At 34.9% G+C, this 13,892-nt stretch overlaps 1 protein-coding gene across 1 annotated transcript in view; it reads right to left on the bottom strand.

Annotated features, from left to right (window-relative positions):
• Nucleotides 1–1,790: 1,790 nt before the first annotated feature.
• The window catches only part of DNAH8 (dynein axonemal heavy chain 8), a 130,823-nt gene continuing 118,721 nt past the window's right edge, over nucleotides 1,791–13,892 (bottom strand). The window contains 8 exon segments of the mRNA XM_075444284.1: nucleotides 1,791–2,078; nucleotides 2,559–2,680; nucleotides 5,665–5,854; nucleotides 5,949–6,101; nucleotides 6,847–7,003; nucleotides 11,666–11,826; nucleotides 12,210–12,311; nucleotides 12,810–12,926. Of these exon segments, the coding sequence (XP_075300399.1) occupies nucleotides 1,791–2,078; nucleotides 2,559–2,680; nucleotides 5,665–5,854; nucleotides 5,949–6,101; nucleotides 6,847–7,003; nucleotides 11,666–11,826; nucleotides 12,210–12,311; nucleotides 12,810–12,926 (1,290 nt within the window).

Raw genomic sequence — 13,892 nt, 5'->3', positions numbered from 1 at the left:
GTTCAGCACAAAGGCTTGGGGAAAGGAGAAGGAAGGGTGATATTTGTGCTTATTGTGTCTGTCTTCCCAAGTAATCATTATGCATGCTGAGGCCCTGGGAAGAACATCTGCCTGCCGGTGGGAAGCAGTAAATAAATTCCTTAATTCACTTTGCTTGTGTGTGCAGTTTTGCTCACTTCTTTAACTGTCTTCATCTCGACCCACATGGTTTCAGCTTCTGCTCTTCCAATTCTTTCCCCCATTGTGCTGGGGCAGGGCGGAGTGAGCAAGCAACTGGGCAGGTATTTAACTGCTGGTTAGGTTCAGCCCACAAGTACTGTCATCCATTTTTTGATTACTTGGGGCAAAATCTCTTGCAGTTGCACAGTCAGATTTTTCCCCCCCCTTCTGTGCATATAGAGTTCTGTGGTGCAACTTTTAACTTTTACAGTTTCTGTGTATTTTTACCGAACACCTTAGCTAGTTTGTTGTATTTGGATCTAATGAAGTCTACAGAGCAGAGAGAGAATAAACATTTTACTTAATTGTATTGTCTTCCTTTTAATTACTCTGCTCATCATTTTGTATATATGTATTGTTACTTCCTATATGCGATGACCTTTCAGCAAGAGGATATCCTGGGATGGTGGCCTCCAACAGAAAGCCGTAGGATTCTAACTCAAGAAGAGCCTTTTACCATCCCATCAGATGCCCCAGGACTTCGTCATGTAGTAGCTGACTTTGTCACAGCAGATGCATTTGATCACTCTTAAACTGCAAAAGGAAGAACATAGTCCAGACATGGGGCGTAAGTGAAAAACTGCATTGCCAAATAAAAGTATCTGAAGGAAGAACAAATTTTATGCAGGTTATTAAAGAGATAGTGTAGACTGCGTGTCTTCTTTAGTACTACATGGATAGATAGTTTAATACTAATTATACCTGGAAAATTCATGGATGTTCATCAGGTTTATCACAGAATAATGCTGTGATAGCCACTCCAAGGATTCCAGCCTGTATTTTAGAGCTAAGATGAGATGCAGGAAAATAATTGTACTTGTAGATAATCTGGTTCTCTAATTACAAAAACATCCATGTTAAGTATTTGGCACTGTTCTGCTTCTGTAGCTGTGTTCCCACACAGCTAAACTGGATGGAGAATGTACTGGTTTATGTCAAGATATTCCAGACACAAACATTCCTGGTGTAGTTTTGCTTAAGCTATATAGTTCAACAAGGACAAGTGAACTGTGAGAAACCCCAAGCAAAAACTATGGATCAAATATACTTTTCTGTCTTAAATGTAAAGTTTCCTACACAGGAAAGAAAATAATGTATGTATCATGCAGAATCCAGGAATATTTTAAAAGTTGTATCTGGGAGAACTTCATTTTTTTGTGTGTTCTATATTGTCTTCTGTTGTCATCATATGTCACTGAAGCACAAGCTAAAAGCTGTATACGAGAAGGAATGTGAAAAAGTTACATTTTTCTCTTTTAAAGTTTAACCACATTTTATTTTACATTAATTGCATTATTAAAGAAAATACTCCTTTTTAAAGTAATGTAATGGAAACATCAAAGATTACAATCAGTGAACTTATTTTGAAAACTGAACTTTAAAACTATCACCAAATAGCCAAGACAAACTGAATTTACTGGAAGCAGAAAAAAAATTCATTAAGCCAAGTCTGAAATGAAAGTTCTAGTAGAATGACCAATGGCCAGCAAATAAAAAGCAGCAGAAGAATTATGTGTGTAATTGGATACTTGTGCCATATATTCTATTTCTGTTATGGTATGAAAAACAGTTTACTTGATGTCACACAGGAGAGCCACTCCTCTCAATATCCAGTGGTCTGGAGACACTACTGTCCTTAGATACATCACTGTAATGTAGTTCAGATCTGCCCTCTTGGACTTCTTGTAGAGAGGACAAACATAGAGCTTGGGATCCTTAGGACTGGTTGTATTAACAGCAAATATATGCACCACAGGCAGCTGGACATAAAGAATCTTTGGTGTGCATTCAATAAGTTTGCTGTTTCGTCTGTCCCAGCCTGCACCTTCCAAGTATAGCCCATAGATATATACTCCTTCCTGTGTGGAGAGTAAGCAGACACATCACACAAAATAAAGCATCTGTTTTGTAAAATGGGTAATTGGTTTAAACCATTAAAAGGAATATTTGTTTTATACTAAAAAATAGCTGACGTTGACTCTTTCAAACTATTTAATTTTAAACTATAATATCCTTTTTCAGAAGATAATGCTACTGAAATGGATGGCAATAAAAGATGTTTAATAAAGCCGGTACACTACACAATTTAATCTAAAGTTTACTATAAATTCCAAAAATTGAGAGGTAATACAATGAAATGGTTCTTTTAATAAAATGTTTTTGTAATTGCAAAATAAAAAGAATTTAAATCTTCATGCTTGTTATTAGCTATCGTCTGTGCTAAGCAAAACCAGTGAGGTGAAGACAATAGTAACTTTTTCCTCTAGCAATCCAAAATGACTAAATGATACACGATATAAATTAAATACCGAAATTAAGACTTTGCATGTCATACATACAGAAGGAGATGCTGTGATTTCTTCTTTTTTTTGCTTTAACCCTTCGTTATATATTGTAACTGTATCTAAAGCCCAGCCTTTATATGCTTGAGTTGCTTCTTTTCTCATTGCTGTCAGGAATCCTTTAGAAATTAAGCCAGAGATTTAGCATATCTCACATGACAAAAAAACCCTCTTGCTCAGTTATCTGCATGGTTCTGCACTGAATGTTATAGACAGATATTCAGAGTTCTATTGAAAATGAGCACCTTGACTAGTGATAGCAAACTTTGCTTTGGGGTCAAAATAGGAGCAAATGACAAAAGTGGCATAGAATGCATTACACTGAGACAAATGTTTTTAAATGGCACATAAAATAATATATTTTTTTTTCTACTGCATTATTCAGTTAACGAATGTTTGCTCAGGATACTGATTTACAAATTATCATTAGGCAATCAACTACAGGATCCGTGGCAGATTTGTATTTCAAGAAGGAATTGGAAGGCAGACAAGATATCAATTAATTGAGCTGATATTTATGCAAAGGCAACTTAGAAAAAAGACAATTTTTATTTTAAATGAAAGAAGTAGAAAAATAAAATAAATTTCACTGACAAAAAACAGAAAAGGTGCATCTGAATGTGATAACAAAAATAACTATATGAATGTGGAGAATCTAGACAAGGCAGTGCCTATGAAGGATGAAAAATTTATATTTTGTTAGTGAAGAAAAGGGAGTCCTAGACAGAAAAGAAAGTAGAGGATGACACAATCAAGCAGCAAGTTAGGTGATTTTTTGAGTATTGTTTTGAACAGACTTTACAGAGTTTTGCAATAATAAAGTTTTGGAAGGTAAAAGGCTGAATAGTATAAGCACAGGGTAACAAATAACTGGGCAGCAAAGAGGTTTGGATGTGTTCTAAAGGAATAAGTTACAAAAATGGAACACTTGTGGCAAACAGCCTGGTTGTTCTTGTATAAGTGTCTCAGAAGATGACAATGCAGTCACCAAAACAATAGCTGCTGTTTTATGCTACCAGATGGGGAACTACTTGGAGTTGTCAGAAAGAGACTGAGGCGAAGAGAGAAAAGTTTAATGATAGAGAACTGCATACTTAAGAGTCATTACTGTAAAGACTTAAAGATGAAATGGCATCAGTTCCTTCTCGATAGGGCATAAAGGAAAAGCAGACTAGCGTTCTAGTGTTTTGTGGGCTGTCAAGTAGCTACAAGGAGGTGAAACCACCGACTGAAATACTGACAAGCTGGGGGGGGAATCATGAAAGTACATGGGCATGCAGCAGAAGACAGCATTTCAAGATTTAAGAAGTGGTTTAACCTGCTAATTAGGACAAAACCAGTTAGAAGCTAAGATATTTGTCACAGCTAAAAAATCCTTATGTGATGAAAATATAATTAACGTAGTACTTAAACATGTATTCATTTCTCAGATACTATATATTTTGATAAAAACAAAACAGTGTGATTTAGGCTTCTAAATTTTGCTAATAATTAATTATATCTCTATAGTGTGATTATTGCTTTTTTCATAAGCCTGTTCATTCCAAGTACCATGCACACTGAATGGAATATCATACCAACACTAACATACATTATCCCTTAATAATGATAATTTATAGGAGATAAGTACCAATAATTGCTAAAAAAAATCACAACAGGTTTAAATACAATTATTGGTGATACTTTATAGTACTATAGATTTTTCCACTAAACTGCTAAAATACATTCCTTATGTTTTAACATTATAGTGTATTCGCCAATGCTATGATAAATTTAGAGCTTGATTCACCAGTGCCATCAGGCTACATTTCCCTGCAGTGGCAGCACAGGGTAGTCCCATTTCTGATTTCCCTCATACCAGCCAATTTTTAAACTTTACTGTACGATTTGATATACCCAGAATTTCCTGGTGAGCAGCATTGTGAATACAGGAGAAGTTTCTCACAATAACTTTGTATGGACAGGTGTGTAAGGTAAATGAGATTCTTCTATGAACATGCATCTAACAAGGTAACAGGTGTTGTTACTCATGAAGATGGTTGCAGTTTGTTTTTCTTCCTCTTTCCTATAAAATGATAAGTGTATCAAGCTGTAACAGATAATGGTAGATAACATTTACTTGTACTTTGCAGTATGTCTTTGGTTAATTTGGACAAACTGTTCATTAAATAACGTGTGAAATGAAAACACTGAGAAAACTATAGTTTGATGATTCTCTGTGAAAGATAGATAACTGCCGTAAATTCTGGTATAGTTGCATGTTCATAGAATCATAGAACAGCCCAGGTTGGAAGGGACCATGAAAAATCACCTGGTCCAACCTTTTGTGGGAAAGACAGCTTAGATGAGATTATCTAGCACCCTTTCCAACTGCATCTTGAAAACCTCCAGCAATGGGAACTCTAACATGTCCCTGGGGCGGTTGTTCCAGTGAATGATTGTTCTTACTGTAAAAAAATTGTTTCTGTTACTACTCTATAGCATATGAATAACATATTGATTTAGATTAAAGCTCTTCCATACTCACAACTTACAGTTTGGAATGAGTTAAACAGTTTGAAACCACAGGAAATGCATGTTTTCTTTAAAAACTGTATCATTATTATTAAGTATATTTTCTTTAGAAGTTGTATCGTAGCATGCTACAATATGTCAACAAAATACAGCATTTTATTTGTTAACTGCATGTTTTCTTTCCTGTAACAGAAAACCTGTATGGGTCAGACTAAAAGACCGTTATACAAGCATCCTGTCTCTTACACTAGAGAAAGGCAGATGCTTAGTGAAATAATACTACAACAGGTAAAATGGAACATCAGTCCTTTCCATTCTATGTTCTTCCAGATTCTGGCAACCTGGAGCTTAGAGACCTCCCAACTTGAAGGTTAAATTTGGACAGTCATGTTTATTGCTACCATTGGACCTGTTTCCCATGACTTTATCCAATCTCCTTTTTGAATCCATTTATCATCTGGGCTTCTATGACATATACTGACAGTGATGAAGACATTTTTTCTAGGTGTAACATTAAATTAAATATGTGGTAAAAACCATTAAATTATGATTAAATACATTATTACTCAAGTCCTTTCAGTACCCTTACCTTGCGAATTAAAGAATCCGGTCATCCAAAACACGTTTGGTCTTCCTTCATATATCCAAGTGGAGAACTGGTGATTTCTTTCCAAAAGTTCAGTGAACCAGAAGCCAAGTGTTGAAGAATCCCAAGATACTCTTTTCCATACTTGAGGAATTCTAGCATTATACATATTATCAAGTGCATCTCTCAGATTCTGAAGGAATGAAATTATAATATATGAACTAAAGACATCAAGGTAATAATTTAAAACAAGGTATTCCATATGTAGTAAATATGTTTTTACTTGCCTCACTCATAACAATAGTTCCTTCTATGGCTAATTTAAGATCATTCAAACTGTTGTGGAGTGTTGTGATCACCTTCTGCATTCGGTCAATTTCTTGCTGAAGAAAAATATTCATAGAATTAAGGTGTCCCATTTTATTTAAATGATCTTTTACCTAAAATATAGGATTGCAGAAGAAGGAATTTAGTTAAATCTGAAATGTTGAAATACCATTGTTATATATGACATCTTAACTTTCTTGTGTTCAGAAAAGTAGAATCACAGAATCATACAATAGTTTGGGTTGGAAGAGACCTTCAGAGGTCATCTAGTCCGACTCCCCTGAGTGGGGATATCTTCAACTAGACCAGCTTGCTCAGAGTACCGTCCAACCTGGCCTGAAATGTTTCCAGGGATGGGGCATCTGCCACCTCTTTGGGGAACCTGTTCCTGTGTTTCATCACCCTCGTTAGTAATAGTCACAAGTAGATAGTACACTTGTACTTCACATTATTCAACTAACATTTATCCCCTTAAAACTGTTGCACATTTAATTTTTATTTTTTGCCTGATACTACCCAATTATTCATGATTTTGCTAGAATAGAACTTCACCCAGAAGGCCTAGGAGACTGCTGTCACAAAAAGTAAAGACTGATTTTTTTCTGTGTTTTCACATGCAGCTTTGGAAGTCCAAGCATAGCCTTCATGACATATCTCCATGATCAATTATTAGAAGTCTTGATTTTAAATAAAAAAGCCTCATACCAATTCACACTGATAGCAATAAAGTTGTTGGTTCCTTGTGAATCTGCTACTAGCTATACGATCTTTCTTTACAGTTCAGGATTTCTTTTTTGGAATGTCTTACATGAAAACTCAACAGAGAGAACAGTAGGAAAAAAATAAAGATTAGCTTGCCTCATGGGGTATGTAATCTGAAGGAAGTTTCTCTAGCATGTCTTCAGCTAAACGATAAACAATTTCTTCACGAGTTTCTCCAGGTCCTGCACCACTTTCTTTAGGCTGAATGTTGGTAATAGTATCTAGAACATCAGCTGCTGTATTACTTTGGTATCTGAGAGGATAAGAAATATGTTATAAATTACTTAGAATTTTTTAATAGTTAAAAGGACAGTTTGTAGAACACACAACCTGAAAGTTGAGGAAAAACATACTGTGTCACCGGGTTAAATTAAAAGTTCCAAAAGAAATTGTTTTCTTTTGTGTCTTGCACCAAGCTGAACACACTAATAGTGAGCAACGTGTGGCTTTCCGTGGTTGTACAGAATGTGAACTTCCCTCTACACACCCTGTTATGCAGTTGCTGTTTTTCTAATTCAGGACTAAGAAGAAGAAAGAGTTCCACAGGCTGCTTCTCAACCTTTCAGAATGTGAAGTGGCAGAAAAGCCTATCACATGATTTCTAGGGATTCTAAGGAAATGGCAGAAAATGGCATATGCCTGAACTTCTAAATAGCTATTTGGTGGGAAAACGCAGAAAAAGTTTTGTAACAAGGAAGCATATTTCCCTCATTTAGTTACTTCTTAAAAGTGGAATGCAGAAGAAAGAAAAGGTAGAGGCACAACCCTGCAAGCTGCCCCTTTATCTGCCTTGAGGTGTTTCAGGACTAATGATAAAAGCTGCTAGATTTTCAACACTGGAGATTAAAACCCTCTATTCCACAGTTACACTGCCCACAGCATGGGCAGTGCTAATATATATTTGTGTTCTGAGTCAATACAAAAATGTGAATTAAATTCACGTGTCATTTGATGCTAGAAGATAGTAGAACATGTCAGTCTGTCAACACAAGCAGAATTATAGGAGTACTTTTGTTATAATGCTGTCTAGTGGCATAGAGCTACGAGAGGCAGTAAGAAAGAAAACGTCACAGTGTATGTGTTAGTAGTGCAGTGCTGGCATTGCCTACTTTTACCTTATGGAATCAGCTACATGAGGAACATACAGCCTGAGCCTGACTCGGAACATAAATTTATACTGACTTAATGCATAATTTTGCGTCTCAGTTTTACTTTTCGACCTTCATATGACATCCATCTCCTTCTATTACTTTGTCATACATAATTATATAAGAAACGAAACCAAGGTTTCTGCCGCAAGATCGAACATGTGGAGCATCTAAGCTTTGGAGCTAGTATCATAAGACTATAGAAGCTAGATACTGCAGCATTTCAAAATAAACTGTTTGCAATGCAATTATAAAGATTATAAATCAGAATAATAGAAGAAATCCTACTGGCAGTTTGCTTCTCAGAGGATATATAATTTCTGCTTCTGACTGTAGGAATGGTGGGGATTTTGTCTGGTGAAACTCTCAAGCTTTTTCCGTTTACGGTCTCATGTAAAGAATGATAGATTTATTCAAGACAACATATGACAGAAAAGTTGGGTAAAACCATATTTCTCTTGGACCCATGGCTTCATTCCTAATTTGGAGTTATAGCCCTTACTCTGGGTTTCACTGATCTAGCAACTAGTGATAAAAGAAATGTGAACTTTCCTCTTCACATTGCAAGTACTGATCTTCCAATACTGGTGTCAGACTTCTCCATTCTATGTGGAGGGAATAGATCCTATGATTACCACATCAATTAAATTATAAAATATTACAAAATTATAAAAATGAATGGCCTTTCCCCAAATCTAAACAAAAATAGAAACAATTTTAAAAAGAAGGCAATATGCAAATTTTTGGGAAAAGCAGAGAACAGTTTCTGAAAAAAAACCCTCAAAGGATCAGAACCAAAGGTAAGTAATATTCCTTTCTTCAATGACACAAGCTAGGAATCTTCTGGAGAAGAGAAATGATCATCTGAATCTTGTATAAGGAAGCAAACATGAATAGCAATAGCAATTTGAATAAGACGACTTTCATTTTAAATAAAAATAGAAAAGACAAAAAGATGCGTCTCAATGTGTACATAATTAAAAATATATTCCACTGTGGAAGTGAAGAGAAAATAGAAACAAGAAATTTCATTCACATAACAGTTGGACACAGTGAATAAGACACTCCAAAACAAAAGTTTTTCTGGGCTTTGGAAAACCTGACTTTCCTTTACACTGCAAATAAAAGATTGAAGTACAGATGCAAACAATAGTAAAAGAAAGATTACACAGGTTTGTAGAGGAAGTACCATGTTCCTGGGAAGGAAATCAGATATACACGATGGGGTGTCCCTGATCATGTTTAAACATCTACTTGTAGATATCCACCTAACATCTGTTTGTCTAGGTTGCCCTTACAGTTAATGGGAAGAAGCATGATTCAGCACATGTATTTTAGATGTCTGCTTTGTGATCAGAGGAATTGCACTTTACAAGAATCTATTTTTCTCTATTACAGTAAAAGAAGCCTTGGGTAACCATAAAGGAATCTAAAGCAACATTAAATGAATCTCATTTAATAGTGATGTTGGGTTGACGGTTGGACTTGATGATCTTAGAGGTTTTTTCCAACCTTAATGAATCTATGATTTTATGATTGATTTACAGTGTCAATTTTGCCTGAAAGTGATCATGTAAGATAAAGCACTTTATAACTGTATCCTTGTTTTTCCCTGAAGCAGTATTGCAAAGCAAATTGTGTCACAAGGAGAAAAAAAAGAAAGAGTTTTCTATGGATTTTGATTTGCTCCAAGAAGTATTATTACAGATATTTTCTTACAGAGTTTGGATTCAACAGTCTATCATAGTTTGATAGCTGGAGTGTCTGCCACCAGGAATTTTGTGTGCTGGACATTGAAACTAAGAACAAATGCAGTGTGATAGAACTATTACCCCAGCTTTGTGTAGAAAACAGCAACATCTGTTGCAAAGTGGTATTCAAAATCTTACATCCACCAGGGGACAATAGGAGATTCTGCTCTGTCTTCAGTTGGTTAATAACAGCTTCCAGTAACTTTACAAAAATTCAGTTCAGTTTAAGGCTTTGGTATGGAGAAGGGATTTTGACAGAAGGTTTTCAGAATATTCCTTGCCTGGTCAGGTACCTGTTAACAATGTAGCCTTTGCAGAGGCTATGGTTCATATAGCAAGTTAAAATTAGTCACAGTGACTTCAGGTGTTAATCCCGAGTGGATGAAAGTATTGACATCCACTGAAATTTTACAGTTAGAACCAATGGATTGAGCTTTTGTCTGAACTGGAAAACTGTTCCACTAAACCAGCAGGAGATAAGGTCGTTCTTGTCCTCAGTAATAGGAACATAGAGAGGTCCTAGCTGTCTCGATTCCAGTTCTAGCAGTTAGCCTTCTGCATACTCTGAGATGACTTGACAGGATATGTTAAGCAGGATTTGAATGCAACTTTTTATGGGATTGTACGGGATGTTAGTCCATTTGGTCTGTGTGTCAAAGACTAAATTCAGGCAGACAGCATATGTGCGTAGTTGCCTATAACAGACTGTGATAAGACATGGAAAAAAGCATGAAGCTGTTGAACGTTTTCCCCGAACTCTGAAGAAATACCTACAAAGGAAAATCTCCAGAAAAAACGACTAAAGTAGCAGGAATATGCTGATGTACCAAATAGAAGAAAAACTTGGTACTAGAAAGAAATTAAATAGCTGTTCCTATCCATTAATGCTCCCCCAACAATGTTAGTCTCAAGTTTCCTTCTATGAATTAGCCCTCTTACAAGCATGTCTCTCTTTAGCACTTTGTTTAGTTCGCTGTTAAATCTTGGCTCTTCTTTAACCAGTTCTGGAAGGGAGGTCTTGCAAGTATCAGAGAATGACTTGAAACAGAATCTACTCTTAGATTATTTTGTTCAGAAGTATATATTTACAATGGTAGGTGCTAGGCAGAGTTGACAATAAAACTGTGTACTGTTCTCACAGCAGGCTTAGAATACTGGGCTTTTGATCTGGCATCAACCTCTCAAATTTGAGACTGAAAAATTGTGAAAAAGCATTGTTTTGTCCAAAAGTGTTAGAAGATACTAACTTTCCACAGCAATTGGGCATTTGAATAACATTTGTTTTGTTCAAAAATACAAAAAGCTGTGTTAAGAAACAATGAATGTGGACATAATGAAAATGCAATAATTCATGGCAGAGTTATTAACAACTTCAGGGAAAAAAAATATGATGATGATTCATATACTTTCACAGGGCATAGAACAGTAGAAGGAAATAAAAGCAAAGCTGTTGCACACATTATTTGGAATGAAAAAGTGAATTAAGTCAAGGATAAATTTAAAATGGAGTTAGTAGTTGGTGAGGTTGAGAAGCCTCTTTTAAATAATGGGAATGGCAGGACTGATGGCAACAAAAGATTGTAGTTACATCCAAAGTCGTGCTGTAAACCAAATGACAATCCAAAGAATCATTTAATGAGTGCGCACAAAAAAAAATATACTACTTGGAACAGAAGGCAAACGTTAGAAACTTTCTCTACTTGAACTGTATAGAACCTTTTATCATGTGTTCATGTAAAAGTTTTATAATGCTTTCAAATTTAAAAAAAAAAATTCTAAACCCATGAGAAGTAAGTAATAAGAATTCCTACTGCTTTAAAAGAACATGTAAAATGTAGCTGAAGATACTGCATTCATAACCACACATATACACATCGTATTCCACTCCAATAGTGAAATTCACATGAATCCTAGATTTCCCACAAAAAATACATTTTACTGTAGAATTTCATAGGGATTTGTTCCCAAATACTAAAAGAAAGGGTCTTTGTTTTCAGTCTGCTGAGACCTACTTACGTAATATCAGCATTAGGATGGAGACCAAAGACCTTTGGGCTGTCCATGGCAGGGAGTGAGTGGATGTATTCAAAATACTGTCCCAGGGTTTTGCCCACTGGAATTTTATATCCAGTGTGAAAACAGAAAGTGCTGTCAAACATCTTTTCATTAAACCATACCTGTGAAAAACCCAGAGGAAAAAAACCACAATTACTTTGCTAGTCAGGAATTTTTAAAATAATTTTTATTCTTGGAGAATTAGAGTTCTTGTTTTAACTACTACATCTAATTTTACTTGAATACACAAGTAAATTATTAAAAGCTATGTCTTCCAAGTTTAAGTTCCAGCTAAGTCTTTTTAATAATTTCTGCTCCTGACTAAGGAGGAACCAAGGGGAAGAACCTCACTGTCAAAGAATGATGTTTTAAAAAATTCATTTTACGCTGAAGAGTCTTATAAACTGGTGAAGAAGTGCATATTCAGCAGAAGGAAGGTGTTCTGATTTCTGTACTGCAGCTGCCAATAAAAATGACAAATAACTGTATTATCAAGGTCTCTCACTCTTGCAAAGCAATTAAAAAGACGCTTATCAAAGTCATCTGTGACTCGGCCTCCATATTGTACTTCTGCAATCACGTAGCGTACTGTGATCCATGATATCCCCTGGATGCAAGTAAAGTAAATAAAAGACATTATAACGTGTAAGAACAAGGTATCCAGCCTGTAATTTTGATATCATCTGAAACTCATAAGGCTCTGAAATGTAAGCTGAAAAGATCATTGTTTCAAAAAAACCTCAACTTTATTTCTAAATTATTTTCTGAGCTCAGGTCTACAATTTTACAGTTGAGTTGGTTTTGATCTTGCTATTAGAAATACATCTCATTATTTCTTGCGTGACCTAAAATTGCTACTGCAACTCCTCTTTCTTGAAAAAAACAAGATAAAATACTCAAGTTCTTAACTATTACGTTTTTATGTGTATAATAACACACAAAATATTTCAGCTTGACTGACTTACAGAGAATCTGAAACTCTGATCATTAGAAGTTGCACTGAAAGGATAGCAATGAATAAACTATAAATAGTAACATGAAGAAAAAAACAATTACAGATGCTGTACAAGGCAATAATATAGGGTATGCAAATTCTATTATTCACCTTCTTGATGTCACAGTTGTCTTGGTGATTTTGTATAAACTGAACACTGGCCTTAAAGTCTGCTGAGTTAAATTCATAGGGAATGTTCCAACCCAAAGGCCCAAACTTGCGTCGTTCCTTAGGAATACAATAAAAACCAAATATATTTATGAAAAAACATATAATTTTGTTTCATTATTAAAGTTCAAGAATAATAATATTAGTGGAGTAAAGAACTGAACTGAAGAAAGCTAGCCTAGAAAACAGCTGTGTACCTCATACACGTCAGTAAAAATCAAAGTTTATTATGAAGTTACACCATGAGGGATAAATATTTATAGAAAAAGCAACAGAATCATTTATTGCTACCTTTACTAATCAATGTATCAGACATAGGTTTGAAATGTCTCATATATGTGTGAATGATCAGATTTTGATATGAAGTAATTAAAGAATTACCAAATCTCTGCATTTTCAGCACACTCAAAAATTTCTAGTTCACAGTTTTTAATTTTTTCTACCTATACAGTCTACTAATGATAGTTTCAATCTTTCAAGCTTCTGTATGAATGCTCAGTTATCCAAAGGCTCCTAGGTTGCCCCTTTTGTCTTACTATTTCATCGTATTGCTTTAATACATGTTTTACAAAATTCACAAATTTATTATAAGGCTGCTACCACTACATTATTCAAATTTATGATTGCATATATATTTGAAAATAAAATTGTAACACTTGCAGGAACAGAAAGATAATTGACAGTAAAAGTAAGAGAATGTAATCTGCAGCCCAAATATTTTAAACATCCAATATTGATTTCTCACAACTTTATTTTAAATCCACCTCAGTTACAGCAAAGATTGTTTTCAGAACATTGAATAAATTAATCCAAGAAGTTAAGAATTAAACTGCTGATTGGTGCTGACATTTATTAAATGAATAAACAGTGTAATACTGACATTCTAAAATTAACTAAGTGATAACATAATTATTAGAGTTTAAATTACCAGGTCAGCAATGACTGACAGTATTTGACATCTAGTTAAGTAACATTTAGGTACCTTAGCTGCAATATTTAAACAGAACTAGTAGTGAAATTAATATT

The sequence above is a fragment of the Opisthocomus hoazin genome, chromosome 2 (assembly GCF_030867145.1).
Source record: "Opisthocomus hoazin isolate bOpiHoa1 chromosome 2, bOpiHoa1.hap1, whole genome shotgun sequence".
NCBI classification, from domain to species: Eukaryota; Metazoa; Chordata; class Aves; order Opisthocomiformes; family Opisthocomidae; genus Opisthocomus; species Opisthocomus hoazin.
Note: the sequence above shows the minus strand (reverse complement) of the source record. Positions and strands in the feature narration are given on the sequence as shown.